Here is a 27,972-nt window from a genome sequence, read left to right on the forward strand (position 1 = left end):
GTCTTAGTGAATCAAGGCCAGTTCAGGGCCACCAAGATTTTTGGAGGATTTTTCACAAGGGACTGAGAGAGCTGGGACTTCCAGGAGAAAAGGCTGGATGCTGGGTTTTTAGAAATTGGCAACGGCAAAATGAAAAGAGATGGAATTCCATGGCCAGAGCAGACAAGCTGTTCTTTCATGTGACGGTGGTCACAGAGTGGAAGAGGTGCAGGAGTTTCTCTCTGCCAGGGAGATGACAACCTGACCTGTCCATGGTTCTGCAAATCTTTCTCTGGGTTCCCTTCCTTGATCAGAGAGGATGGAAGCCCTTGCAGCACTTCCCAAATTTCTCTGAGAGTGGATGTTATTGTGATTGTTTGTATGGTTTGAGAGTTCTAATGGGAGGAGATCATGTCAAGGCTATGCTGGCATAGAAAGTCTTTGTCAGAGCACCGAGCAGGAGAGCTTTGTTGTGTCCAAGCCTTTGGAATGGAAGATGATGTGTGTTTGTCATATACTGAAGGGTCACCCTTCACCCTTCAACTTCAAGCCTCCTGTGCGAGTTATGGTTGTTGCCATTGAGGTTCTACATGTTTAGGAAGGTGTTGTGCCCCTTTGCCTCCCGTGGGTGAAGATGTCAGGGCTTTGGAATTCAAAAGGAAGAGACAAGTGAGTCTTTGATGCAGGAAAAGTTTATTGAGGCAAAAGACTTAAAAGGCAAGGGAGAGAACTTGAATGGATCCAGAGTGAGGCGCAGGTAGAGTGACCATCAGCTGAGGTGCTTTGGTTGCAGGAGCTGTTGGCAGAGGCCAGAGCTGGTGGTGTCAGGGGTGGTGCTGAGGGCCCTTAGCAGATGTAGCCATAGCCCCTTCTGCCAGAGCAGCCCAGGCCTCCCAGGCCGTAGCCAAGGCCAAAGCCACCAAATCCGCCAGAGATGGGCTGTCCCTGGGCATTGAGCTCAGTGCCCAGAGCAGCGGAGGAGGTGGATCCGACGGCGGTGTTCTGGGGGAAGGAGGTCATGATGGGTCCTGGCAGGGTGACCATCACAGGGGAAGGGTCGATGATGACGCGGGAATCCTGGCATTGCAGGGCACAGGGCTCGTTGCAGCTGTTGGCCAGCGGGGTGGGTCCGCAGGGACTGCAGCGGTTGTAGCAGGCCATGGGTGTGGTGTGGAGGGTGCCTGGAAGAGAGAGAGGGATGAGGCAGGGTAGAGGCGTGGGAGAGCAAGTAGAGAAGTGTGCCGGAGCAGGAGGTTTGCGGGCTTGAGGCTCACCTTGCTGTCGGCAGGAGCAGGAGGAGAAGGCTTGAGGAGAAGTGTGTGTGGGAGAGAGGCTCTGGGCTGGCTTTTATGCTGGTTCTGGAGGGGCGGGACAGCTTTGTCCCATGGCCTTGAGGCCTTTTGCAGGCTACAGTTCCTGGCTGGCTCAGAGCGGTGAGTCCTGAGGTGGGGAGTGTTTTGCATCCCACAACTCTGCTGTGTCGTGTTCTGTCTTTGAGTCCATGTTCATCTGACATTGGCGGCAGCTTTAAATACAGGTATTAGAGAACAAAGTCTGTTGATGGTGATGTTTATTGTGGAGGGCTGTGGACGTGACCAGAACTTTGGACCATGGGGCGTCAACCATGAAGCCACCCCCTGACCCTGGTGTGCTGTGGTTTTTGGATGTATTGTCAAGAAGGCCCTCATACCCTCACAGCCATGTCAGGCTCATTTGGGCTTTGCAACTCTTCTGGGGGTGATGAGTGTCCCCTTCCATGTCATTCTCTCCCACCCTGTCTCGTTGCCCGCATTCTAAACCTGTCTCCATGCCAGGCCTGTCCTGCTGGTTATGGGAGAACAATCCGTGTGACACCTCCCCTACTGTCCAACGTCTTGTGCTGGTTCATCCATAGCGCTTGAATAACTGGGCCTAACAAGGTCCAGCTGTGGTGTCCCATTGCTGTGATCAGAATGAAACCTGGCAAGGGAAATTTGGTGCTGGGTAAGAAGGCATGAGGAGCAGTTGAAGGAACTGTGTACATTTAGCTTTCAGAAAAAGTGAGTTGACCTTGTTACTCTCTAGAGCTACAACATCTAGGTTCATCATATCAGTTTTCTCATAAACAGTTTTACAAGTCATGAGGTGAGGATAGTATTTCTTGCCACAAATCTGCCCTGTCATGGCTCTTGAGCCCATGTCCATCTCTTCTTGGTGTCTGCTTTAATTTGAGACTTGATATTGGGGAGCATTGGCATGGATGATGTGTGTCAGAGAAAGCAGAATATACAACAAAATAGTAAGAACAATATGGTTGTCATCAGTGAGGGTGTTTAAAGCGCTTCTGTGGTTTATTTTGTGGGTGTGTTGTGAAGATTTGCCCCATTCCACTGCAGTCATGTCAGGCTGGTGTGGCCTTTGTACCTGTGCTGTGCATGAGGAGCTGCCCCTTCCATTGTGGTCATTCCTCCTTTATAGTGTGAGTGTTTGACACCAAAGGCTGGTGTTGATGGTGTGTGTCAAAGGGGACTGAAGACATGACCGAGATTTGCAGAGGTGGGGTGTCATCAGTGAGGTCACCCAATGGAACTCATGGTTTTGGGTGTGTGGGTGTGTTGTGGGTGAGGAGGGACCCCAACTGGAGATGCCCAAGTGGGTATTGAACAAAGAGAGGTTGAGGGCCAGCAGATATTGCAAGGGTTGGACAATCTTTGGTATAGAAGAGACTGAGAGAGCATGGACTCTGGGTAGACAAGGCTGGGCATGAATGTGTTATCAGTGAGTGGGAGCCCTGCTGTTCTCAGTACTCCACACATGAAGGAAAGAAGGCATGTGCACAATTGAAAATAGATGGAATACTATGGGTGAGAAAAGTAAGTATTTTTCAGTGTGTGTGGATTGTCCCAGAATTTAAGAGATAATGGGGTCTCTCTTCTTGGAGGTCCAAAACTGAACTGGACATAATTGTGGAAATCCTGCCTGTGCTGGGTCTGCTTGAGAAAGGGAGATGGAAGAATTTGCACTGCGGAGTTCCTGCCCAAGTGCATGATGTTATTCCTCTGTTTGTGGGGAGGACTCAATAAGTATTACGGGGAAGGGAATTTTTCAAGTGTGTGGTGGCATGGAGTGACTTTGTTATGCAGTGCCCAGGAGAGAATAGCTGCGAGCACGCCTTTGGTAGATGAAGTGATGGCCTTGTGTCATGTTCTGGAAGATCTCCCCTCTCCCCTGTTTCCCATGTCAGTGTTGGTTGTTTTGGTGGGGACATATTTACTAAGAAATATTCTTTGCTCCCTTTCCTTCCCACGTAATGGTTGAGTGCTGGCATTGCACAGGGTGAGGGTGTGAGACCATTGGAATTGAAACAACTCAGGTTGTGATGCAAGAAAACTTTATTGAGTACAAAGAAGGATGAGAAAAAAGAAGCTGAAGGAATCAAGTGTGAGGTGCAAGTAGAGAGACCATCAGCCAAGGTGCTTTGGTTGCAGGAGCTGTTGGCAGAGGCCAGAGCTGGTGGTGTCAGGGGTGGTGCTGAGGGCCCTTAGCAGATGGAGCCATAGCCCCTTCTGCCAGAGCAGCCCAGGCCTCCCAGGCCGTAGCCAAGGCCAAAGCCAAATCCGCCAGAGATGGGCTGTCCCTGGGCATTGAGCTCAGTGCCCAGAGCAGCGGAGGAGGTGGATCCGACGGCGGTGTTCTGGGGGAAGGAGGTCATGATGGGTCCTGGCAGGGTGACCAGCACAGGGGAAGGGTTGATGATGACGCGGGAATCCTGGCATTGCAGGGCACAGGGCTCATTGCAGCTGTTGGCCAGCGGGGTGGGTCCGCAGGGACTGCAGAGGCTGTTGCAGGCCATGGGTGTGGTGTGGAGGGTGCCTGGAAGAGAAAGGGTGAGTTAGGACAAGGATGTGGGAGTGTGAGGGGCAATGATGTAGAAGAGTGAGGGAGTGTGGAGGCTGTAGTGAGGCTGTGGGGAGGTGTGAGGGCTGCTGAGGCTGGGGCTGAACGTGCTGGAAGAGAAGAGCCAGGGGTGCTGGATCAGGAGGGTTAGGGCTTGAGACTCACCTGGTTGTTGGCAGGAGCAGGAGGAGAAGGCTTTGGGTGTAGTGTGTGAGTGAGAGACGCTCTGGGCTGGCTTTTATGCTGGTTCTGGAGGGGCGAGACAGCCTTGTCCCAAGACCTTGGGGCATTTTGCAGGTCACAGTTCCTGGTTGTCTCAGAGTGGTGAATCCTCCAGTGGGGAATGTTTTCCATCCCACAACTCCACTGTGTCATGTCTTACTTTTGAGTCCCTGTCCTTATGACACTGTCAGCAACTTTTAAATGCAAGTATTAGAGACCAAGGGCATTTGATGAAGGTGTTTTTGTGGAGGGCTGTGGATGTCAGATTTGGCGAGTTGGTGTCACCAGTAAAGTGACCCAATGTTGTGCTGTGGTTTGTGGGTGTCTTGTGGAGAGGCTCCTCAGTCCCTCACAACCACGTCAAGCTCATCTGGGCTTTGCAGTTCTTGTGGGGATGATGTGTGTCCCCTTCCATCATCCACATTTTCTCCCTGTCCCATTGCCACCATTCTAAACCTGTCTCTATGCCATGCCTTTCCAGCTGGATGTGAGAAAACAATCCCTATGGTTTGGGGACTCTTGTCAGGCCCTGTAATGTCTTGGGTTTTATTCATCAGTAGTGCTCATCTCAGCTTGCCATAGCTTGGTCACACTGTGGGGTTCCATTGCTGGACTCTGAGTGACACTTAGAAATGAAATCTTGTGAAGGATCAGAAGATGATGTCTGTGGAGCACTTGAATGAGCTGGATGCATTCAGTTTTCAGAACAAATGTGTTGACCTTTTTACTTTCTCAAGGTACATGAATGTAAATCATAAGGTCAGTCTTACCTGGCCCAGGCTGATGAGCCATGAGCTGGGGACTCTTTTTCTTCCTGTAACTCTACATTTCCATGTCCTGCTTTTGTGCTCGAGTCCATCTGACCTTGGCAGCATCTTTAAAGTGAGAGCTGGTATTTGGGAGGATTTGCTTGGAAGGTGCGTGTCAGAGAAACCAGAATAAACCACAAATACCTAGGAAACTTGGGATGTCAACAATGGGGTCAACGCATGGGACAGGGGTTCTTTGGTTTGGGGCTGCATTTGAGGGAGGGACCCCATTCCTTTACAGCCCTGTCAGGCTGCTCTGGGCTTTGTGGCTGTGCTGGGCATTAGGTCCTGCGCCTTCCAGTGCATTTACTCCCTCCCACCTTGCCCATGGATTTCCAGGGCCCTTGTTCCTGCCGACAAGGATGGGACAATTTTTCCCCTACAAAGCATTTCCTAATGCAGGTCATACAGGGTGATGAGGAACAGTTGGAGTTGATTTGGAAGGCAAAATCCTATCTTAGTGACCTCTGTGTTACATACAGAAAAAAAAATCTTGCTGTGGATGCAGAGGGAGCCATGGCTGGTGTTTACCTCCACCTCTCAGCAATGTCTTGGCAGTGTCACCTACTGCACCATTGCAGACTATGCAAGGATGTACAGGTGGTGTAAAGGGTCAGTGAGGTGTGTTGCTGTATTCATATAATATTTAATCAACCTGATCTGGGGCCTTGTGATCCAATTGTCAAGCTGGAGTGAGCTTGACAAATGAAGCAGCTCAATAGTCGTATCCATGAGGCCAAAAATGTTCAACATCCTCTAAAAGGATGTGAGTTGGTGTGAGCAGGTTTGGGGTCCACAGGGGATGGGGACCACAGTCTTAGTGAATCAAGGCCAGTTCAGGGCCACCAAGATTTTTGGAGGATTTTTCACAAGGGACTGAGAGAGCTGGGACTTCCAGGAGAAAAGGCTGGATGCTGGGTTTTTAGAAATTGGCAACGGCAAAATGAAAAGAGATGGAATTCCATGGCCAGAGCAGACAAGCTGTTCTTTCATGTGACGGTGGTCACAGAGTGGAAGAGGTGCAGGAGTTTCTCTCTGCCAGGGAGATGACAACCTGACCTGTCCATGGTTCTGCAAATCTTTCTCTGGGTTCCCTTCCTTGATCAGAGAGGATGGAAGCCCTTGCAGCACTTCCCAAATTTCTCTGAGAGTGGATGTTATTGTGATTGTTTGTATGGTTTGAGAGTTCTAATGGGAGGAGATGATGTCAAGGCTATGCTGGCATAGAAAGTCTTTGTCAGAGCACCGAGCAGGAGAGCTTTGTTGTGTCCAAGCCTTTGGAATGGAAGATGATGTGTGTTTGTCATATACTGAAGGGTCACCCTTCACCCTTCAACTTCAAGCCTCCTGTGCGAGTTATGGTTGTTGCCATTGAGGTTCTACATGTTTAGGAAGGTGTTGTGCCCCTTTGCCTCCCGTGGGTGAGGATGTCAGGGCTTTGGAATTCAAAAGGAAGAGACAAGTGAGTCTTTGATGCAGGAAAAGTTTATTGAGGCAAAAGACTTAAAAGGCAAGGGAGAGAACTTGAATGGATCCAGAGTGAGGCGCAGGTAGAGTGACCATCAGCTGAGGTGCTTTGGTTGCAGGAGCTGTTGGCAGAGGCCAGAGCTGGTGGTGTCAGGGGTGGTGCTGAGGGCCCTTAGCAGATGGAGCCATAGCCCCTTCTGCCAGAGCAGCCCAGGCCTCCCAGGCCGTAGCCAAGGCCAAAGCCAAATCCGCCAGAGATGGGCTGTCCCTGGGCATTGAGCTCAGTACCCAGAGCAGCGGAGGAGGTGGATCCGACGGCGGTGTTCTGGGGGAAGGAGGTCATGATGGGTCCTGGCAGGGTGACCATCACAGGGGAAGGGTTGATGATGACGCGGGAATCCTGGCATTGCAGGGCACAGGGCTCGTTGCAGCTGTTGGCCAGCGGGGTGGGTCCGCAGGGACTGCAGCGGTTGTAGCAGGCCATGGGTGTGGTGTGGAGGGTGCCTGGAAGAGAGAGAGGGATGAGGCAGGGTAGAGGCGTGGGAGAGCAAGGAGAGAAGTGTGCAGGAGCATGAGGTTTGCGGGCTTGAGGCTCACCTTGCTGTCGGCAGGAGCAGGAGGAGAAGGCTTGAGGAGAAGTGTGTGTGGGAGAGAGGCTCTGGGCTGGCTTTTATGCTGGTTCTGGAGGGGCGGGACAGCTTTGTCCCATGGCCTTGAGGCATTTTGCAGGCCACAGTTCCTGGCTGGCTCAGAGCGGTGAGTCCTGAGGTGGGGAGTGTTTTGCATCCCACAACTCTGCTTTGTCGTGTTCTGTCTTTGAGTCCATGTTCATCTGACATTGGCGGCAGCTTTAAATACAGGTATTAGAGAACAAAGTCTGTTGATGGTGATGTTTATTGTGGAGGGCTGTGGACGTGACCAGAACTTTGGACCATGGGGCGTCAACCACGAAGCCACCCCCTGACCCTGGTGTGCTGTGGTTTTTGGATGTATTGTCAAGAAGGCCCTCATACCCTCACAGCCATGTCAGGCTCATTTGGGCTTTGCAACTCTTCTGGGGGTGATGAGTGTCCCCTTCCATGTCATTCTCTCCCACCCTGTCTCGTTGCCAGCATTCTAAACCTGTCTCCATGCCAGGCCTGTCCTGCTGGTTATGGGAGAACAATCCGTGTGACACCTCCCCTACTGTCCAACGTCTTGTGCTGGTTCATCCATAGCGCTCAAATAACTGGGCCTAACAAGGTCCAGCTGTGGTGTCCCATTGCTGTGATCAGAATGAAACCTGGCAAGGGAAATTTGGTGCTGGGTAAGAAGGCAGGAGGAGCAGTTGAAGGAACTGTGTACATTTAGCTTTCAGAAAAAGTGAGTTGACCTTGTTACTGTCTAGAGCTACAACATCTAGGTTCATCATATCAGTTTTCTCATAAACAGTTTTACAAGTCATGAGGTGAGGATAGTATTTCTTGCCGCAAATCTGCCCTGTCATGGCTCTTGAGCCCATGTCCATCTCTTCTTGGTGTCTGCTTTAATTTAAGACTTGATATTGGGGAGCATTGGCATGGATGATGTGTGTCAGAGAAAGCAGAATATACAACAAAATAGTAAGAACAATATGGTTGTCATCAGTGAGGGTGTTTAAAGCCCTTCTGTGGTTTATTTTGTGGGTGTGTTGTGAAGATTTGCCCCATTCCACTGCAGCCATGTCAGGCTGGTGTGGCCTTTGTACCTGTGCTGTGCATGAGGAGCTGCCCCTTCCATTGTGGTCATTCCTCCTTTATAGTGTGAGTGTTTGACACCAAAGGCTGGTGTTGATGGTGTGTGTCAAAGGGGACTGAAGAAATGACCGAGATTTGCAGAGGTGGGGTGTCATCAGTGAGGTCATCCAATGGAACTCATCGTTTTGGGTGTGTGGGTGTGTTGTGGGTGAGGAGGGGCCCGAAACTGTCCCCGCTGCGTCAGGCAGGTCTGGGCTTTGCATCTTTGCCAGGTGTGAGTTCCTGGACTGTTGCATTCTGTGTCAGCAGAGGGAGAGTTGCCCCTTCAGGGAGCTGGCAGGGGATGGAGTGACTGAGGCCCCACTTGGTTGTTTGACCATTCAGAAGGACCTCGAGAGTAAGGTTTGAAGGGAACCTCCCAAATTTCAAACAAGAGAACTCTGAAGTTGTGCATCTGGACAGGAATAGCATTTGCCTCTGGCTCACGCTGTAGGCCGAGAGTCTGAGAAGTGGCTTTTGTGAGCAGGACCCTGTGGTGCTGATCAAGAACCCATACCAGAAAGTTGCAGTGGAGCATCACATTAGTGGAGCATCACGTGTCCATGACAGATTTCAGGAGATTCTTGCCATGAAGTCATGAGAGGTGGCCCTTCCTCTCTTTAGAACACTGAGGAGGTCCTATGAGGAGCCCCGTGGACATTTCTGGCCTCCACAGGAGATGCCCAAGTGGGTAGTGAACAAAGAGAGGTTGAGGGCCAGCAGATATTGCAAGGGTTGGACAATCTTTGGTATAGAAGAGACTGAGAGAGCATGGACTCTGGGTAGACAAGGCTGGGCATGAATGTGTTATCAGTGAGTGGGAGTCCTGCTGTTCTCAGTACTCCACCCATGAAGGAAAGAAGGCATGTGCACAATTGAAAATAGATGGAATACCATGGGTGAGACAAGTAAGTATTTTTCAGTGTGTGTGGATTGTCCCAGAATGTAAGAGACAATGGGGTCTCTCTTCTTGGAGGTCCAAAACTGAACTGGACATAATTCTGGAAATCCTGCCTGTGCTGGGTCTGCTTGAGAAAGGGAGATCGAAGAATTTGCACTGCGGAGTTCCTGCACAAGTGCATGATGTTATTCCTCTGTTTGTGGGGAGGACTCAAGAAGTATTACGGGGAAGGGAATTTTTCAAGTGTGTGGTGGCATGGAGTGACTTTGTTATGCAGTGCCCAGGAGAGAATAGCTGCGAGCACGCCTTTGGTAGATGAAGTGATGGCCTTGTGTCATGTTCTGGAAGATCTCCCCTCTCCCCTGTTTCCCATGTCAGTGTTGGTTGTTTTGGTGGGGACATATTTACTAAGAAATATTCTTTGCTCCCTTTCCTTCCCACGTAATGGTTGAGTGCTGGCATTGCACAGGGTGAGGGTGTGAGACCATTGGAATTGAAACAACTCAGGTTGTGATGCAAGAAAACTTTATTGAGTACAAAGAAGGATGAGAAAAAAGAAGCTGAAGGAATCAAGTGTGAGGTGCAAGTAGAGAGACCATCAGCCAAGGTGCTTTGGTTGCAGGAGCTGTTGGCAGAGGCCAGAGCTGGTGGTGTCAGGGGTGGTGCTGAGGGCCCTTAGCAGATGGAGCCATAGCCCCTTCTGCCAGAGCAGCCCAGGCCTCCCAGGCCGTAGCCAAGGCCAAAGCCAAATCCGCCAGAGATGGGCTGTCCCTGGGCATTGAGCTCAGTGCCCAGAGCAGCGGAGGAGGTGGATCCGACGGCGGTGTTCTGGGGGAAGGAGGTCATGATGGGTCCTGGCAGGGTGACCAGCACAGGGGAAGGGTTGATGATGACGCGGGAATCCTGGCATTGCAGGGCACAGGGCTCATTGCAGCTGTTGGCCAGCGGGGTGGGTCCGCAGGGACTGCAGAGGCTGTTGCAGGCCATGGGTGTGGTGTGGAGGGTGCCTGGAAGAGAAAGGGTGAGTTAGGACAAGGATGTGGGAGTGTGAGGGGCAATGATGTAGAAGAGTGAGGGAGTGTGGAGGCTGTAGTGAGGCTGTGGGGAGGTGTGAGGGCTGCTGAGGCTGGGGCTGAACGTGCTGGAAGAGAAGAGCCAGGGGTGCTGGATCAGGAGGGTTAGGGCTTGAGACTCACCTGGTTGTTGGCAGGAGCAGGAGGAGAAGGCTTTGGGTGTAGTGTGTGAGTGAGAGACGCTCTGGGCTGGCTTTTATGCTGGTTCTGGAGGGGCGAGACAGCCTTGTCCCAAGACCTTGGGGCATTTTGCAGGTCACAGTTCCTGGTTGTCTCAGAGTGGTGAATCCTCCAGTGGGGAATGTTTTCCATCCCACAACTCCACTGTGTCATGTCTTACTTTTGAGTCCCTGTCCTTATGACACTGTCAGCAACTTTTAAATGCAAGTATTAGAGACCAAGGGCATTTGATGAAGGTGTTTTTGTGGAGGGCTGTGGATGTCAGATTTGGCGAGTTGGTGTCACCAGTAAAGTGACCCAATGTTGTGCTGTGGTTTGTGGGTGTCTTGTGGAGAGGCTCCTCAGTCCCTCACAACCACGTCAAGCTCATCTGGGTTTTGCAGTTCTTGTGGGGATGATGTGTGTCCCCTTCCATCATCCACATTTTCTCCCTGTCCCATTGCCACCATTCTAAACCTGTCTCTATGCCATGCCTTTCCAGCTGGATGTGAGAAAACAATCCCTATGGTTTGGGGACTCTTGTCAGGCCCTGTAATGTCTTGGGTTTTATTCATCAGTAGTGCTCATCTCAGCTTGCCATAGCTTGGTCACACTGTGGGGTTCCATTGCTGGACTCTGAGTGACACTTAGAAATGAAATCTTGTGAAGGATCAGAAGATGATGTCTGTGGAGCACTTGAATGAGCTGGATGCATTCAGTTTTCAGAACAAATGTGTTGACCTTTTTACTTTCTCAAGGTACATGAATGTAAATCATAAGGTCAGTCTTACCTGGCCCAGGCTGATGAGCCATGAGCTGGGGACTCTTTTTCTTCCTGTAACTCTACATTTCCATGTCCTGCTTTTGTGCTCGAGTCCATCTGACCTTGGCAGCATCTTTAAAGTGAGAGCTGGTATTTGGGAGGATTTGCTTGGAAGGTGCGTGTCAGAGAAACCAGAATAAACCACAAATACCTAGGAAACTTGGGATGTCAACAATGGGGTCAACGCATGGGACAGGGGTTCTTTGGTTTGGGGCTGCATTTGAGGGAGGGACCCCATTCCTTTACAGCCCTGTCAGGCTGCTCTGGGCTTTGTGGCTGTGCTGGGCATTAGGTCCTGCGCCTTCCAGTGCATTTACTCCCTCCCACCTTGCCCATGGATTTCCAGGGCCCTTGTTCCTGCCGACAAGGATGGGACAATTTTTCCCCTACAAAGCATTTCCTAATGCAGGTCATACAGGGTGATGAGGAACAGTTGGAGTTGATTTGGAAGGCAAAATCCTATCTTAGTGACCTCTGTGTTACATACAGAAAAAAAAATCTTGCTGTGGATGCAGAGGGAGCCATGGCTGGTGTTTACCTCCACCTCTCAGCAATGTCTTGGCAGTGTCACCTACTGCACCATTGCAGACTATGCAAGGATGTACAGGTGGTGTAAAGGGTCAGTGAGGTGTGTTGCTGTATTCATATAATATTTAATCAACCTGATCTGGGGCCTTGTGATCCAATTGTCAAGCTGGAGTGAGCTTGACAAATGAAGCAGCTCAATAGTCGTATCCATGAGGCCAAAAATGTTCAACATCCTCTAAAAGGATGTGAGTTGGTGTGAGCAGGTTTGGGGTCCACAGGGGATGGGGACCACAGTCTTAGTGAATCAAGGCCAGTTCAGGGCCACCAAGATTTTTGGAGGATTTTTCACAAGGGACTGAGAGAGCTGGGACTTCCAGGAGAAAAGGCTGGATGCTGGGTTTTTAGAAATTGGCAACGGCAAAATGAAAAGAGATGGAATTCCATGGCCAGAGCAGACAAGCTGTTCTTTCATGTGACGGTGGTCACAGAGTGGAAGAGGTGCAGGAGTTTCTCTCTGCCAGGGAGATGACAACCTGACCTGTCCATGGTTCTGCAAATCTTTCTCTGGGTTCCCTTCCTTGATCAGAGAGGATGGAAGCCCTTGCAGCACTTCCCAAATTTCTCTGAGAGTGGATGTTATTGTGATTGTTTGTATGGTTTGAGAGTTCTAATGGGAGGAGATGATGTCAAGGCTATGCTGGCATAGAAAGTCTTTGTCAGAGCACCGAGCAGGAGAGCTTTGTTGTGTCAAAGCCTTTGGAATGGAAGATGATGTGTGTTTGTCATATACTGAAGGGTCACCCTTCACCCTTCAACTTCAAGCCTCCTGTGCCAGTTATGGTTGTTGCCATTGAGGTTCTACATGTTTAGGAAGGTGTTGTGCCCCTTTGCCTCCCGTGGGTGAGGATGTCAGGGCTTTGGAATTCAAAAGGAAGAGACAAGTGAGTCTTTGATGCAGGAAAAGTTTATTGAGGCAAAAGACTTAAAAGGCAAGGGAGAGAACTTGAATGGATCCAGAGTGAGGCGCAGGTAGAGTGACCATCAGCTGAGGTGCTTTGGTTGCAGGAGCTGTTGGCAGAGGCCAGAGCTGGTGGTGTCAGGGGTGGTGCTGAGGGCCCTTAGCAGATGTAGCCATAGCCCCTTCTGCCAGAGCAGCCCAGGCCTCCCAGGCCGTAGCCAAGGCCAAAGCCACCAAATCCGCCAGAGATGGGCTGTCCCTGGGCATTGAGCTCAGTGCCCAGAGCAGCGGAGGAGGTGGATCCGACGGCGGTGTTCTGGGGGAAGGAGGTCATGATGGGTCCTGGCAGGGTGACCATCACAGGGGAAGGGTCGATGATGACGCGGGAATCCTGGCATTGCAGGGCACAGGGCTCGTTGCAGCTGTTGGCCAGCGGGGTGGGTCCGCAGGGACTGCAGCGGTTGTAGCAGGCCATGGGTGTGGTGTGGAGGGTGCCTGGAAGAGAGAGAGGGATGAGGCAGGGTAGAGGCGTGGGAGAGCAAGTAGAGAAGTGTGCCGGAGCAGGAGGTTTGCGGGCTTGAGGCTCACCTTGCTGTCGGCAGGAGCAGGAGGAGAAGGCTTGAGGAGAAGTGTGTGTGGGAGAGAGGCTCTGGGCTGGCTTTTATGCTGGTTCTGGAGGGGCGGGACAGCTTTGTCCCATGGCCTTGAGGCCTTTTGCAGGCTACAGTTCCTGGCTGGCTCAGAGCGGTGAGTCCTGAGGTGGGGAGTGTTTTGCATCCCACAACTCTGCTGTGTCGTGTTCTGTCTTTGAGTCCATGTTCATCTGACATTGGCGGCAGCTTTAAATACAGGTATTAGAGAACAAAGTCTGTTGATGGTGATGTTTATTGTGGAGGGCTGTGGACGTGACCAGAACTTTGGACCATGGGGCGTCAACCATGAAGCCACCCCCTGACCCTGGTGTGCTGTGGTTTTTGGATGTATTGTCAAGAAGGCCCTCATACCCTCACAGCCATGTCAGGCTCATTTGGGCTTTGCAACTCTTCTGGGGGTGATGAGTGTCCCCTTCCATGTCATTCTCTCCCACCCTGTCTCGTTGCCCGCATTCTAAACCTGTCTCCACGCCAGGCCTGTCCTGCTGGTTATGGGAGAACAATCCGTGTGACACCTCCCCTACTGTCCAACGTCTTGTGCTGGTTCATCCATAGCGCTTGAATAACTGGGCCTAACAAGGTCCAGCTGTGGTGTCCCATTGCTGTGATCAGAATGAAACCTGGCAAGGGAAATTTGGTGCTGGGTAAGAAGGCATGAGGAGCAGTTGAAGGAACTGTGTACATTTAGCTTTCAGAAAAAGTGAGTTGACCTTGTTACTCTCTAGAGCTACAACATCTAGGTTCATCATATCAGTTTTCTCATAAACAGTTTTACAAGTCATGAGGTGAGGATAGTATTTCTTGCCACAAATCTGCCCTGTCATGGCTCTTGAGCCCATGTCCATCTCTTCTTGGTGTCTGCTTTAATTTGAGACTTGATATTGGGGAGCATTGGCATGGATGATGTGTGTCAGAGAAAGCAGAATATACAACAAAATAGTAAGAACAATATGGTTGTCATCAGTGAGGGTGTTTAAAGCGCTTCTGTGGTTTATTTTGTGGGTGTGTTGTGAAGATTTGCCCCATTCCACTGCAGTCATGTCAGGCTGGTGTGGCCTTTGTACCTGTGCTGTGCATGAGGAGCTGCCCCTTCCATTGTGGTCATTCCTCCTTTATAGTGTGAGTGTTTGACACCAAAGGCTGGTGTTGATGGTGTGTGTCAAAGGGGACTGAAGACATGACCGAGATTTGCAGAGGTGGGGTGTCATCAGTGAGGTCATCCAATGGAACTCATGGTTTTGGGTGTGTGGGTGTGTTGTGGGTGAGGAGGGACCCCAACTGGAGATGCCCAAGTGGGTATTGAACAAAGAGAGGTTGAGGGCCAGCAGATATTGCAAGGGTTGGACAATCTTTGGTATAGAAGAGACTGAGAGAGCATGGACTCTGGGTAGACAAGGCTGGGCATGAATGTGTTATCAGTGAGTGGGAGCCCTGCTGTTCTCAGTACTCCACACATGAAGGAAAGAAGGCATGTGCACAATTGAAAATAGATGGAATACTATGGGTGAGAAAAGTAAGTATTTTTCAGTGTGTGTGGATTGTCCCAGAATGTAAGAGATAATGGGGTCTCTCTTCTTGGAGGTCCAAAACTGAACTGGACATAATTGTGGAAATCCTGCCTGTGCTGGGTCTGCTTGAGAAAGGGAGATGGAAGAATTTGCACTGCGGAGTTCCTGCCCAAGTGCATGATGTTATTCCTCTGTTTGTGGGGAGGACTCAATAAGTATTACGGGGAAGGGAATTTTTCAAGTGTGTGGTGGCATGGAGTGACTTTGTTATGCAGTGCCCAGGAGAGAATAGCTGCGAGCACGCCTTTGGTAGATGAAGTGATGGCCTTGTGTCATGTTCTGGAAGATCTCCCCTCTCCCCTGTTTCCCATGTCAGTGTTGGTTGTTTTGGTGGGGACATATTTACTAAGAAATATTCTTTGCTCCCTTTCCTTCCCACGTAATGGTTGAGTGCTGGCATTGCACAGGGTGAGGGTGTGAGACCATTGGAATTGAAACAACTCAGGTTGTGATGCAAGAAAACTTTATTGAGTACAAAGAAGGATGAGAAAAAAGAAGCTGAAGGAATCAAGTGTGAGGTGCAAGTAGAGAGACCATCAGCCAAGGTGCTTTGGTTGCAGGAGCTGTTGGCAGAGGCCAGAGCTGGTGGTGTCAGGGGTGGTGCTGAGGGCCCTTAGCAGATGGAGCCATAGCCCCTTCTGCCAGAGCAGCCCAGGCCTCCCAGGCCGTAGCCAAGGCCAAAGCCAAATCCGCCAGAGATGGGCTGTCCCTGGGCATTGAGCTCAGTGCCCAGAGCAGCGGAGGAGGTGGATCCGACGGCGGTGTTCTGGGGGAAGGAGGTCATGATGGGTCCTGGCAGGGTGACCAGCACAGGGGAAGGGTTGATGATGACGCGGGAATCCTGGCATTGCAGGGCACAGGGCTCATTGCAGCTGTTGGCCAGCGGGGTGGGTCCGCAGGGACTGCAGAGGCTGTTGCAGGCCATGGGTGTGGTGTGGAGGGTGCCTGGAAGAGAAAGGGTGAGTTAGGACAAGGATGTGGGAGTGTGAGGGGCAATGATGTAGAAGAGTGAGGGAGTGTGGAGGCTGTAGTGAGGCTGTGGGGAGGTGTGAGGGCTGCTGAGGCTGGGGCTGAACGTGCTGGAAGAGAAGAGCCAGGGGTGCTGGATCAGGAGGGTTAGGGCTTGAGACTCACCTGGTTGTTGGCAGGAGCAGGAGGAGAAGGCTTTGGGTGTAGTGTGTGAGTGAGAGACGCTCTGGGCTGGCTTTTATGCTGGTTCTGGAGGGGCGAGACAGCCTTGTCCCAAGACCTTGGGGCATTTTGCAGGTCACAGTTCCTGGTTGTCTCAGAGTGGTGAATCCTCCAGTGGGGAATGTTTTCCATCCCACAACTCCACTGTGTCATGTCTTACTTTTGAGTCCCTGTCCTTATGACACTGTCAGCAACTTTTAAATGCAAGTATTAGAGACCAAGGGCATTTGATGAAGGTGTTTTTGTGGAGGGCTGTGGATGTCAGATTTGGCGAGTTGGTGTCACCAGTAAAGTGACCCAATGTTGTGCTGTGGTTTGTGGGTGTCTTGTGGAGAGGCTCCTCAGTCCCTCACAACCACGTCAAGCTCATCTGGGTTTTGCAGTTCTTGTGGGGATGATGTGTGTCCCCTTCCATCATCCACATTTTCTCCCTGTCCCATTGCCACCATTCTAAACCTGTCTCTATGCCATGCCTTTCCAGCTGGATGTGAGAAAACAATCCCTATGGTTTGGGGACTCTTGTCAGGCCCTGTAATGTCTTGGGTTTTATTCATCAGTAGTGCTCATCTCAGCTTGCCATAGCTTGGTCACACTGTGGGGTTCCATTGCTGGACTCTGAGTGACACTTAGAAATGAAATCTTGTGAAGGATCAGAAGATGATGTCTGTGGAGCACTTGAATGAGCTGGATGCATTCAGTTTTCAGAACAAATGTGTTGACCTTTTTACTTTCTCAAGGTACATGAATGTAAATCATAAGGTCAGTCTTACCTGGCCCAGGCTGATGAGCCATGAGCTGGGGACTCTTTTTCTTCCTGTAACTCTACATTTCCATGTCCTGCTTTTGTGCTCGAGTCCATCTGACCTTGGCAGCATCTTTAAAGTGAGAGCTGGTATTTGGGAGGATTTGCTTGGAAGGTGCGTGTCAGAGAAACCAGAATAAACCACAAATACCTAGGAAACTTGGGATGTCAACAATGGGGTCAACGCATGGGACAGGGGTTCTTTGGTTTGGGGCTGCATTTGAGGGAGGGACCCCATTCCTTTACAGCCCTGTCAGGCTGCTCTGGGCTTTGTGGCTGTGCTGGGCATTAGGTCCTGCGCCTTCCAGTGCATTTACTCCCTCCCACCTTGCCCATGGATTTCCAGGGCCCTTGTTCCTGCCGACAAGGATGGGACAATTTTTCCCCTACAAAGCATTTCCTAATGCAGGTCATACAGGGTGATGAGGAACAGTTGGAGTTGATTTGGAAGGCAAAATCCTATCTTAGTGACCTCTGTGTTACATACAGAAAAAAAAATCTTGCTGTGGATGCAGAGGGAGCCATGGCTGGTGTTTACCTCCACCTCTCAGCAATGTCTTGGCAGTGTCACCTACTGCACCATTGCAGACTATGCAAGGATGTACAGGTGGTGTAAAGGGTCAGTGAGGTGTGTTGCTGTATTCATATAATATTTAATCAACCTGATCTGGGGCCTTGTGATCCAATTGTCAAGCTGGAGTGAGCTTGACAAATGAAGCAGCTCAATAGTCGTATCCATGAGGCCAAAAATGTTCAACATCCTCTAAAAGGATGTGAGTTGGTGTGAGCAGGTTTGGGGTCCACAGGGGATGGGGACCACAGTCTTAGTGAATCAAGGCCAGTTCAGGGCCACCAAGATTTTTGGAGGATTTTTCACAAGGGACTGAGAGAGCTGGGACTTCCAGGAGAAAAGGCTGGATGCTGGGTTTTTAGAAATTGGCAACGGCAAAATGAAAAGAGATGGAATTCCATGGCCAGAGCAGACAAGCTGTTCTTTCATGTGACGGTGGTCACAGAGTGGAAGAGGTGCAGGAGTTTCTCTCTGCCAGGGAGATGACAACCTGACCTGTCCATGGTTCTGCAAATCTTTCTCTGGGTTCCCTTCCTTGATCAGAGAGGATGGAAGCCCTTGCAGCACTTCCCAAATTTCTCTGAGAGTGGATGTTATTGTGATTGTTTGTATGGTTTGAGAGTTCTAATGGGAGGAGATGATGTCAAGGCTATGCTGGCATAGAAAGTCTTTGTCAGAGCACCGAGCAGGAGAGCTTTGTTGTGTCAAAGCCTTTGGAATGGAAGATGATGTGTGTTTGTCATATACTGAAGGGTCACCCTTCACCCTTCAACTTCAAGCCTCCTGTGCCAGTTATGGTTGTTGCCATTGAGGTTCTACATGTTTAGGAAGGTGTTGTGCCCCTTTGCCTCCCGTGGGTGAGGATGTCAGGGCTTTGGAATTCAAAAGGAAGAGACAAGTGAGTCTTTGATGCAGGAAAAGTTTATTGAGGCAAAAGACTTAAAAGGCAAGGGAGAGAACTTGAATGGATCCAGAGTGAGGCGCAGGTAGAGTGACCATCAGCTGAGGTGCTTTGGTTGCAGGAGCTGTTGGCAGAGGCCAGAGCTGGTGGTGTCAGGGGTGGTGCTGAGGGCCCTTAGCAGATGTAGCCATAGCCCCTTCTGCCAGAGCAGCCCAGGCCTCCCAGGCCGTAGCCAAGGCCAAAGCCAAATCCGCCAGAGATGGGCTGTCCCTGGGCATTGAGCTCAGTACCCAGAGCAGCGGAGGAGGTGGATCCGACGGCGGTGTTCTGGGGGAAGGAGGTCATGATGGGTCCTGGCAGGGTGACCATCACAGGGGAAGGGTTGATGATGACGCGGGAATCCTGGCATTGCAGGGCACAGGGCTCGTTGCAGCTGTTGGCCAGCGGGGTGGGTCCGCAGGGACTGCAGCGGTTGTAGCAGGCCATGGGTGTGGTGTGGAGGGTGCCTGGAAGAGAGAGAGGGATGAGGCAGGGTAGAGGCGTGGGAGAGCAAGGAGAGAAGTGTGCAGGAGCATGAGGTTTGCGGGCTTGAGGCTCACCTTGCTGTCGGCAGGAGCAGGAGGAGAAGGCTTGAGGAGAAGTGTGTGTGGGAGAGAGGCTCTGGGCTGGCTTTTATGCTGGTTCTGGAGGGGCGGGACAGCTTTGTCCCATGGCCTTGAGGCATTTTGCAGGCCACAGTTCCTGGCTGGCTCAGAGCGGTGAGTCCTGAGGTGGGGAGTGTTTTGCATCCCACAACTCTGCTTTGTCGTGTTCTGTCTTTGAGTCCATGTTCATCTGACATTGGCGGCAGCTTTAAATACAGGTATTAGAGAACAAAGTCTGTTGATGGTGATGTTTATTGTGGAGGGCTGTGGACGTGACCAGAACTTTGGACCATGGGGCGTCAACCACGAAGCCACCCCCTGACCCTGGTGTGCTGTGGTTTTTGGATGTATTGTCAAGAAGGCCCTCATACCCTCACAGCCATGTCAGGCTCATCTGGGCTTTGCAACTCTTCTGGGGGTGATGAGTGTCCCCTTCCATGTCATTCTCTCCCACCCTGTCTCGTTGCCAGCATTCTAAACCTGTCTCCATGCCAGGCCTGTCCTGCTGGTTATGGGAGAACAATCCGTGTGACACCTCCCCTACTGTCCAACGTCTTGTGCTGGTTCATCCATAGCGCTCCAATAACTGGGCCTAACAAGGTCCAGCTGTGGTGTCCCATTGCTGTGATCAGAATGAAACCTGGCAAGGGAAATTTGGTGCTGGGTAAGAAGGCAGGAGGAGCAGTTGAAGGAACTGTGTACATTTAGCTTTCAGAAAAAGTGAGTTGACCTTGTTACTGTCTAGAGCTACAACATCTAGGTTCATCATATCAGTTTTCTCATAAACAGTTTTACAAGTCATGAGGTGAGGATAGTATTTCTTGCCGCAAATCTGCCCTGTCATGGCTCTTGAGCCCATGTCCATCTCTTCTTGGTGTCTGCTTTAATTTAAGACTTGATATTGGGGAGCATTGGCATGGATGATGTGTGTCAGAGAAAGCAGAATATACAACAAAATAGTAAGAACAATATGGTTGTCATCAGTGAGGGTGTTTAAAGCCCTTCTGTGGTTTATTTTGTGGGTGTGTTGTGAAGATTTGCCCCATTCCACTGCAGCCATGTCAGGCTGGTGTGGCCTTTGTACCTGTGCTGTGCATGAGGAGCTGCCCCTTCCATTGTGGTCATTCCTCCTTTATAGTGTGAGTGTTTGACACCAAAGGCTGGTGTTGATGGTGTGTGTCAAAGGGGACTGAAGAAATGACCGAGATTTGCAGAGGTGGGGTGTCATCAGTGAGGTCATCCAATGGAACTCATCGTTTTGGGTGTGTGGGTGTGTTGTGGGTGAGGAGGGGCCCGAAACTGTCCCCGCTGCGTCAGGCAGGTCTGGGCTTTGCATCTTTGCCAGGTGTGAGTTCCTGGACTGTTGCATTCTGTGTCAGCAGAGGGAGAGTTGCCCCTTCAGGGAGCTGGCAGGGGATGGAGTGACTGAGGCCCCACTTGGTTGTTTGACCATTCAGAAGGACCTCGAGAGTAAGGTTTGAAGGGAACCTCCCAAATTTCAAACAAGAGAACTCTGAAGTTGTGCATCTGGACAGGAATAGCATTTGCCTCTGGCTCACGCTGTAGGCCGAGAGTCTGAGAAGTGGCTTTTGTGAGCAGGACCCTGTGGTGCTGATCAAGAACCCATACCAGAAAGTTGCAGTGGAGCATCACATTAGTGGAGCATCACGTGTCCATGACAGATTTCAGGAGATTCTTGCCATGAAGTCATGAGAGGTGGCCCTTCCTCTCTTTAGAACACTGAGGAGGTCCTATGAGGAGCCCCGTGGACATTTCTGGCCTCCACAGGAGATGCACAAGTGGGTAGTGAACAAAGAGAGGTTGAGGGCCAGCAGATATTGCAAGGGTTGGACAATCTTTGGTATAGAAGAGACTGAGAGAGCATGGACTCTGGGTAGACAAGGCTGGGCATGAATGTGTTATCAGTGAGTGGGAGTCCTGCTGTTCTCAGTACTCCACCCATGAAGGAAAGAAGGCATGTGCACAATTGAAAATAGATGGAATACCATGGGTGAGACAAGTAAGTATTTTTCAGTGTGTGTGGATTGTCCCAGAATGTAAGAGATAATGGGGTCTCTCTTCTTGGAGGTCCAAAACTGAACTGGACATAATTCTGGAAATCCTGCCTGTGCTGGGTCTGCTTGAGAAAGGGAGATCGAAGAATTTGCACTGCGGAGTTCCTGCACAAGTGCATGATGTTATTCCTCTGTTTGTGGGGAGGACTCAAGAAGTATTACGGGGAAGGGAATTTTTCAAGTGTGTGGTGGCATGGAGTGACTTTGTTATGCAGTGCCCAGGAGAGAATAGCTGCGAGCACGCCTTTGGTAGATGAAGTGATGGCCTTGTGTCATGTTCTGGAAGATCTCCCCTCTCCCCTGTTTCCCATGTCAGTGTTGGTTGTTTTGGTGGGGACATATTTACTAAGAAATATTCTTTGCTCCCTTTCCTTCCCACGTAATGGTTGAGTGCTGGCATTGCACAGGGTGAGGGTGTGAGACCATTGGAATTGAAACAACTCAGGTTGTGATGCAAGAAAACTTTATTGAGTACAAAGAAGGATGAGAAAAAAGAAGCTGAAGGAATCAAGTGTGAGGTGCAAGCAGAGAGACCATCAGCCAAGGTGTTTTGGTTGCAGGAGCTGTTGGCAGAGGCCAGAGCTGGTGGTGTCAGGGGTGGTGCTGAGGGCCCTTAGCAGATGTAGCCATAGCCCCTTCTGCCAGAGCAGCCCAGGCCTCCCAGGCCGTAGCCAAGGCCAAAGCCACCAAATCCGCCAGAGATGGGCTGTCCCTGGGCATTGAGCTCAGTGCCCAGAGCAGCGGAGGAGGTGGATCCGACGGCGGTGTTCTGGGGGAAGGAGGTCATGATGGGTCCTGGCAGGGTGACCATCACAGGGGAAGGGTTGATGATGATGCGGGAATCCTGGCATTGCAGGGCACAGGGCTCGTTGCAGCTGTTGGCCAGCGGGGTGGGTCCGCAGGGACTGCAGAGGCTGTTGCAGGCCATGGGTGTGGTGTGGAGGGTGCCTGGAAGAGAAAGGGTGAGTTAGGACAAGGATGTGGGAGTGTGAGGGGCAATGATGTAGAAGAGTGAGGGAGTGTGGAGGCTGTAGTGGGGCTGTGGGAGTTGTGAGGGCTGCGGAGGCTGGGGCTGCGTGTGCTGGAAGAGAAGAGCCAGGGGTGCAGGAGCAGGAGGGTTAGGGCTTGAGACTCACCTGGTTGTTGGCAGGAGCAGGAGGAGAAGGCTTTGGGTGTAGTGTGTGAGTGAGAGACGCTCTGGGCTGGCTTTTATGCTGGTTCTGGAGGGGCGGGACAGCCTTGTCCCAAGACCTTGGGGCATTTTGCAGGCCACAGTTCCTGGTTGTCTCAGAGTGGTTAATCCTCCAGTGGGGAATGTTTTCCATCCCACAACTCCACTGTGTCATGTCTTACTTTTGAGTCCCTGTCCTTATGACATTGTCAGCAGCTATTAAATGCAAGTATTAGAGACCAAGGGCATTTGATGAAGATGTTTTTGTGGAGGGCTGTGGATGTCAGATTAGGCGAGTGGGTGTCACCAGTAAAGTGACCCAATGGCCGTGTTGTGCTGTGGTTTGTGGGTGTCTTGTGGAGAGGCTCCTCAGTCCTTCACAACCACGTCAAGCTCATCTGGGCTTTGCAGTTCTTGTGGGGATGATGTGTGTCCCCTTCCATCATCCACATTTTCTCCCTGTCCCATTGCCACCATTGTAAACCTGTCTCTATGCCATGCCTTTCCAGCTGGATGTGAGAAAACAATCCCTATGGTTTGGGGACTCTTGTCAGGCCCTGTAATGTCTTGGGTTTTATTCATCAGTAGTGCTCATCTCAGCTTGCCATAGCTTGGTCACGCTGTGGGGTTCCATTGCTGGACTCTGAGTGACACTTAGAAATGAAATCTTGTGAAGGATCAGAAGATGATGTCTGTGGAGCACTTGAATGAGCTGGATGCATTCAATTTTCAGAACAAATGTGTTGACCTTTTTACTTTCTCAAGGTACATGAATGTAAATCATAAGGTCAGTCTTACCTGGCCCAGGCTGATGAGCCATGAGCTGGGGACTCTTTTTCTGCCTGTAACTCTACATTTCCATGTCCTGCTTTTGTGCTCGAGTCCATCTGACCTTGGCAGCATCTTTAAAGTGAGAGTTGGTATTTGGGAGGATTTGCTTGGAAGGTGCGTGTCAGAGAAACCAGAATAAACCACAAATACCTAGGAAACTTGGGATGTCAACAATGAGGTCAACGCATGGGACAGGGGTTCTTTGGTTTGGGGCTGCATTTGAGGGAGGGACCCCATTCCTTTACAGCCCTGTCAGGCTGCTCTGGGCTTTGTGACTGTGCTGGGCATTAGGTCTTGCCCCTTCAAGTGCATTTTACTCCCTCCCACTTTGCCCATGGATTTCCAGGGCCCTTGTTCCTGCCGACAAGGATGGGACAATTTTTCCCCTACAAAGCATTTCCTAATGCAGGTCATACAAGGTGATGAGGAACAGTTGGAGTTGATTTGGAAGGCAAAATCCTATCTTAGTGACCTCTGTGTTACATACAGAAAAAAAAATCTTGCTGTGGATGCAGAGGGAGCCATGGCTGGTGTTTACCTCCACCTCTCAGCAATGTCTTGGCAGTGTCACCTACTGCACCATTGCAGACTATGCAAGGATGTACAGGTGGTGTAAAGGGTCAGTGAGGTGTGTTGCTGTATTCATATAATATTTAATCAACCTGATCTGGGGCCTTGTGATCCAATTGTCAAGCTGGAGTGAGCTTGACAAATGAAGCAGCTCAATAGTCGTATCCATGAGGCCAAAAATGTTCAACATCCTCTAAAAGGATGTGAGTTGGTGTGAGCAGGTTTGGGGTCCACAGGGATGGGGGACCACAGGCTTAGTGAATCAAGGCCAGTTCAGGGCCACCAAGATTTTTGGAGGATTTTTCACAAGGGAGTGAGAGAGCTGGGACTTCCAGGAGACAAGGCTGGATGCTGGGTTTTAGAAGTTGGCAACGGCAAAATGAAAAGAGATGGAATTCCATGGCCAGAGCAGACAAGCCGTTCTTTCATGTGACGGTGGTCACAGAGTGGAAGAGGTGCAGGAGTTTCTCTCTGCCGGGGAGATGACAACCTGACCTGTCCATGGTTCTGCAAATCTTTCTCTGGGTTCCCTTCCTTGATCAGAGAGGATGGAAGCCCTTGCAGCGCTTCCCGAATTTCTCTGAGAGTGGATGTTATTGTGATGGTTGTGTGGTTTGAGAGTTCTAATGGGAGGAGATCATGTCAAGGCTATGCTGGCATAGAAAGTCTTTGTCAGAGCACCGAGCAGGAGAGCTTTGTTGTGTCAAAGCCTTTGGAATGGAAGATGATGTGTGTTTGTCATATACTGAAGGGTCACCCTTCACCCTTCAACTTCAAGCCTCCTGTGCCAGTTATGGTTGTTGCCATTGAGGTTCTACTTGTTTAGGAAGGTGTTGTGCCCCTTTGCCTGCCATGGCTGAGGATGTAAGGGCTTTGGAATTCAAAAGGAAGAGACAAGTGAGTCTTTGATGCAGGAAAATTTTATTGTGGCAAAAGAATTAAAAGGCAAGGGAGAGAACTTGAATGGATCCAGAGTGAGGTGCAAGTAGAGTGACCATCATCTGAGGTGCTTTGGTAGCAGGAGCTATTGGCAGAGGCCAGAGCTGGTGGTGTCAGGGGTGGTGCTGAGGGCCCTTAGCAGATGTAGCCATAGCCCCTTCTGCCAGAGCAGCCCAGGCCTCCCAGGCCGTAGCCAAGGCCAAAGCCAAATCCGCCAGAGATGGGCTGTCCCTGGGCATTGAGCTCAGTGCCCAGAGCAGCGGAGGAGGTGGATCCGACGGCGGTGTTCTGGGGGAAGGAGGTCATGATGGGTCCTGGCAGGGTGACCATCACAGGGGAAGGGTTGATGATGACGCGGGAATCCTGGCATTGCAGGGCACAGGGCTCGTTGCAGCTGTTGGCCAGCGGGGTGGGTCCGCAGGGACTGCAGCGGTTGTAGCAGGCCATGGGTGTGGTGTGGAGGGTGCCTGGAAGAGAGAGAGGGATGAGGCAGGGTAGAGGCGTGGGAGAGCAAGTAGAGAAGTGTGCCGGAGCAGGAGGTTTGCGGGCTTGAGGCTCACCTTGCTGTCGGCAGGAGCAGGAGGAGAAGGCTTGAGGAGAAGTGTGTGTGGGAGAGAGGCTCTGGGCTGGCTTTTATGCTGGTTCTGGAGGGGCGGGACAGCTTTGTCCCATGGCCTTGAGGCATTTTGCAGGCCACAGTTCCTGGCTGGCTCAGAGCGGTGAGTCCTGAGGTGGGGAGTGTTTTGCATCCCACAACTCTGCTTTGTCGTGTTCTGTCTTTGAGTCCATGTTCATCTGACATTGGCGGCAGCTTTAAATACAGGTATTAGAGAACAAAGTCTGTTGATGGTGATGTTTATTGTGGAGGGCTGTGGACGTGACCAGAACTTTGGACCATGGGGCGTCAACCACGAAGCCACCCCCTGACCCTGGTGTGCTGTGGTTTTTGGATGTATTGTCAAGAAGGCCCTCATACCCTCACAGCCATGTCAGGCTCATTTGGGCTTTGCAACTCTTCTGGGGGTGATGAGTGTCCCCTTCCATGTCATTCTCTCCCACCCTGTCTCGTTGCCAGCATTCTAAACCTGTCTCCATGCCAGGCCTGTCCTGCTGGTTATGGGAGAACAATCCGTGTGACACCTCCCCTACTGTCCAACGTCTTGTGCTGGTTCATCCATAGCGCTCAAATAACTGGGCCTAACAAGGTCCAGCTGTGGTGTCCCATTGCTGTGATCAGAATGAAACCTGGCAAGGGAAATTTGGTGCTGGGTAAGAAGGCATGAGGAGCAGTTGAAGGAACTGTGTACATTTAGCTTTCAGAAAAAGTGAGTTGACCTTGTTACTCTCTAGAGCTACAACATCTAGGTTCATCATATCGGTTTTCTCATAAACAGTTTTACAAGTCATGAGGTGAGGATAGTATTTCTTGCCACAAATCTGCCCTGTCATGGCTCTTGAGCCCATGTCCATCTCTTCTTGGTGTCTGCTTTAATTTGAGACTTGATATTGGGGAGCATTGGCATGGATGATGTGTGTCAGAGAAAGCAGAATATACAACAAAATAGTAAGAACAATATGGTTGTCATCAGTGAGGGTGTTTAAAGCGCTTCTGTGGTTTATTTTGTGGGTGTGTTGTGAAGATTTGCCCCATTCCACTGCAGCCATGTCAGGCTGGTGTGGCCTTTGTACCTGTGCTGTGCATGAGGAGCTGCCCCTTCCATTGTGGTCATTCCTCCTTTATAGTGTGAGTGTTTGACACCAAAGGCTGGTGTTGATGGTGTGTGTCAAAGGGGACTGAAGACATGACCGAGATTTGCAGAGGTGGGGTGTCATCAGTGAGGTCATCCAATGGAACTCATGGTTTTGTGTGTGTGGGTGTGTTGTGGGTGAGGAGGGACCCCAACGGGAGATGCCCAAGTGGGTAGTGAACAAAGAGAGGTTGAGGGCCAGCAGATATTGCAAGGGTTGGACAATCTTTGGTATAGAAGAGACTGAGAGAGCATGGACTCTGGGTAGACAAGGCTGGGCATGAATGTGTTATCAGTGAGTGGGAGTCCTGCTGTTCTCAGTACTCCACACATGAAGGAAAGAAGGCATGTGCACAATTGAAAATAGATGGAATACTATGGGTGAGAAAAGTAAGTATTTTTCAGTGTGTGTGGATTGTCCCAGAATGTAAGAGATAATGGGGTCTCTCTTCTTGGAGGTCCAAAACTGAACTGGACATAATTGTGGAAATCCTGCCTGTGCTGGGTCTGCTTGAGAAAGGGAGATGGAAGAATTTGCACTGCGGAGTTCCTGCCCAAGTGCATGATGTTATTCCTCTGTTTGTGGGGAGGACTCAAGAAGTATTACGGGGAAGGGAATTTTTCAAGTGTGTGGTGGCATGGAGTGATTTTCTTATGCAGTGCCCAGGAGAGAATAGCTGCGAGCAAGCCTTTGGTAGATGAAGTGATGGCCTTGTGTCATGTTCTGGAAGATCTCCCCTCTCCCCTGTTTCCCATGTCAGTGTTGGATGTTTCGGTGGGGACATGTTTACTAAGAAATGTTCTTTGCTCCCTTTCCTTCCCACATAATGGTTGAGTGCTGGCATTGCACAGGGTGAGGGTGTGAGACCATTGGAATTCAAAAAGAAGATGACACAATTCAGGCTGTGATGGAAGAAAATTTTATTGGCTACAAAGAAGGATGAGGAAAAAGAAGCTGAAGGAATCAGGTGTGAGGTGCAAGTAGAGAGACCATCAGCCAAGGTGCTTTGGTTGCAGGAGCTGTTGGCAGAGGCCAGAGCTGGTGGTGTCAGGGGTGGGGCTGAGGGCCCTTAGCAGATGGAGCCATAGCCCCTTCTGCCATAGCAGCCCAGGCCTCCCAGGCCGTAGCCAAGGCCAAAGCCAAATCCGCCAGAGATGGGCTGTCCCTGGGCATTGAGCTCAGTGCCCAGAGCAGCAGAGGAGGTGGATCCGACGGCGGTGCTCTGGGGGAAGGAGGTCATGATGGGTCCTGGCAGGGTGACCAGCACAGGGGAAGGGTTGATGATGACGCGGGAATCCTGGCATTGCAGGGCACAGGGCTCGTTGCAGCTGTTGGCCAGCGGGGTGGGTCCGCAGGGACTGCAGCGGTTGTAGCAGGCCATGGGTGTGGTGTGGAGGGTGCCTGGAAGAGAGAGGGTTGAGGCAGGGCAGGTTTGGGGGAGCAAGAGGTGTGAATTGTTAGAAGGGCAAGAGAGTGTGGAAGGTGTTGTGTGGCTGTGGGGAGGCGTGAGGGCTGCAGAGACTGAGGCAGAGTGTGCTGGAAGAGACGGTCCAGGGGTACAGGAGGAGGAGGGTTAGGGCTTGAGACTCACCTGGTAGTCTGCAGGTGTAGGAGGAGAAGTCAGTAGAAGTGTGTGAGGGAGAGAGGCTCTGGGCTGGATTTTATGCTGGTTCTGAAGGGGTGGGACAGCCTTGTCCCATGGTCTTGGGGCATTTTGTAGGCCACAGTTCCTGGTTTTCTCAGAGTGATGAGTCCTCA

General features: G+C 51.0%; 6 protein-coding genes and 4 pseudogenes across 6 annotated transcripts; all 10 read right to left on the reverse strand.

Annotated features, from left to right (window-relative positions):
- Positions 1-825: 825 nt before the first annotated feature.
- Positions 826-1,495, reverse strand: LOC131560671 (feather beta keratin-like; annotated as a pseudogene).
- Positions 1,496-3,499: 2,004 nt separating this feature from the next.
- LOC131566646 (feather beta keratin-like) lies at positions 3,500-3,838 on the reverse strand. The gene has a single exon (XM_058817999.1). The coding sequence runs from the start codon at positions 3,809-3,811 to the stop codon at positions 3,500-3,502; it is 312 nt and encodes a 103-aa protein (XP_058673982.1). The 5' UTR covers positions 3,812-3,838.
- A 2,687-nt stretch (positions 3,839-6,525) lies between these two features.
- Positions 6,526-6,864, reverse strand: LOC131566629 (feather beta keratin-like). Its single transcript, XM_058817976.1, has one exon. The coding sequence runs from the start codon at positions 6,835-6,837 to the stop codon at positions 6,526-6,528; it is 312 nt and encodes a 103-aa protein (XP_058673959.1). The 5' UTR covers positions 6,838-6,864.
- A 2,819-nt stretch (positions 6,865-9,683) lies between these two features.
- On the reverse strand, positions 9,684-10,022 carry LOC131566640 (feather beta keratin-like). The gene has a single exon (XM_058817987.1). The coding sequence runs from the start codon at positions 9,993-9,995 to the stop codon at positions 9,684-9,686; it is 312 nt and encodes a 103-aa protein (XP_058673970.1). The 5' UTR covers positions 9,996-10,022.
- A 2,687-nt stretch (positions 10,023-12,709) lies between these two features.
- LOC131560744 (feather beta keratin-like) lies at positions 12,710-13,379 on the reverse strand (annotated as a pseudogene).
- A 2,004-nt stretch (positions 13,380-15,383) lies between these two features.
- LOC131566958 (feather beta keratin-like) lies at positions 15,384-15,722 on the reverse strand. Its single transcript, XM_058818425.1, has one exon. It carries the CDS (start codon positions 15,693-15,695, stop codon positions 15,384-15,386), a length of 312 nt encoding a protein of 103 aa, XP_058674408.1. The 5' UTR covers positions 15,696-15,722.
- A 2,687-nt stretch (positions 15,723-18,409) lies between these two features.
- LOC131566134 (feather beta keratin-like) lies at positions 18,410-18,959 on the reverse strand. The gene is made up of 2 exons (XM_058817345.1): positions 18,839-18,959; positions 18,410-18,744 (listed from the first exon to the last, which is right to left on the reverse strand). Exons 1-2 carry the CDS (start codon positions 18,957-18,959, stop codon positions 18,410-18,412), a joined length of 456 nt encoding a protein of 151 aa, XP_058673328.1.
- A 2,608-nt stretch (positions 18,960-21,567) lies between these two features.
- On the reverse strand, positions 21,568-21,882 carry LOC131567569 (feather beta keratin-like). The gene has a single exon (XM_058819229.1). It carries the CDS (start codon positions 21,880-21,882, stop codon positions 21,568-21,570), a length of 315 nt encoding a protein of 104 aa, XP_058675212.1.
- Positions 21,883-24,600: 2,718 nt separating this feature from the next.
- On the reverse strand, positions 24,601-25,150 carry LOC131566320 (feather beta keratin-like; annotated as a pseudogene).
- A 2,133-nt stretch (positions 25,151-27,283) lies between these two features.
- LOC131560823 (feather beta keratin-like) lies at positions 27,284-27,927 on the reverse strand (annotated as a pseudogene).
- Between the last annotated feature and the right edge of the window lie 45 nt (positions 27,928-27,972).

This window comes from Ammospiza caudacuta, chromosome 1, assembly GCF_027887145.1.
Source record: "Ammospiza caudacuta isolate bAmmCau1 chromosome 1, bAmmCau1.pri, whole genome shotgun sequence".
Classification (NCBI taxonomy): domain Eukaryota; kingdom Metazoa; phylum Chordata; class Aves; order Passeriformes; family Passerellidae; genus Ammospiza; species Ammospiza caudacuta.

Bases quoted from the DNA above. Each gene is read 5' to 3' on its own strand.
- LOC131566134 (XM_058817345.1), bottom strand. From the start codon at position 18,959: ATGCCTCAAGGCCATGGGACAAAGCTGTCCCGCCCCTCCAGAACCAGC. The intron at 18,745-18,838 runs CAAGGTGAGCCT...CTCTCTCTCTTC, and splicing joins CCTCCTGCTCCTGCCGACAG to CAGGCACCCTCCACACCACA.
- LOC131566646 (XM_058817999.1), bottom strand. From the start codon at position 3,811: ATGGCCTGCAACAGCCTCTGCAGTCCCTGCGGACCCACCCCGCTGGCC.
- LOC131567569 (XM_058819229.1), bottom strand. From the start codon at position 21,882: ATGGCCTGCAACAGCCTCTGCAGTCCCTGCGGACCCACCCCGCTGGCC.
- LOC131566629 (XM_058817976.1), bottom strand. From the start codon at position 6,837: ATGGCCTGCTACAACCGCTGCAGTCCCTGCGGACCCACCCCGCTGGCC.
- LOC131566640 (XM_058817987.1), bottom strand. From the start codon at position 9,995: ATGGCCTGCAACAGCCTCTGCAGTCCCTGCGGACCCACCCCGCTGGCC.
- LOC131566958 (XM_058818425.1), bottom strand. From the start codon at position 15,695: ATGGCCTGCAACAGCCTCTGCAGTCCCTGCGGACCCACCCCGCTGGCC.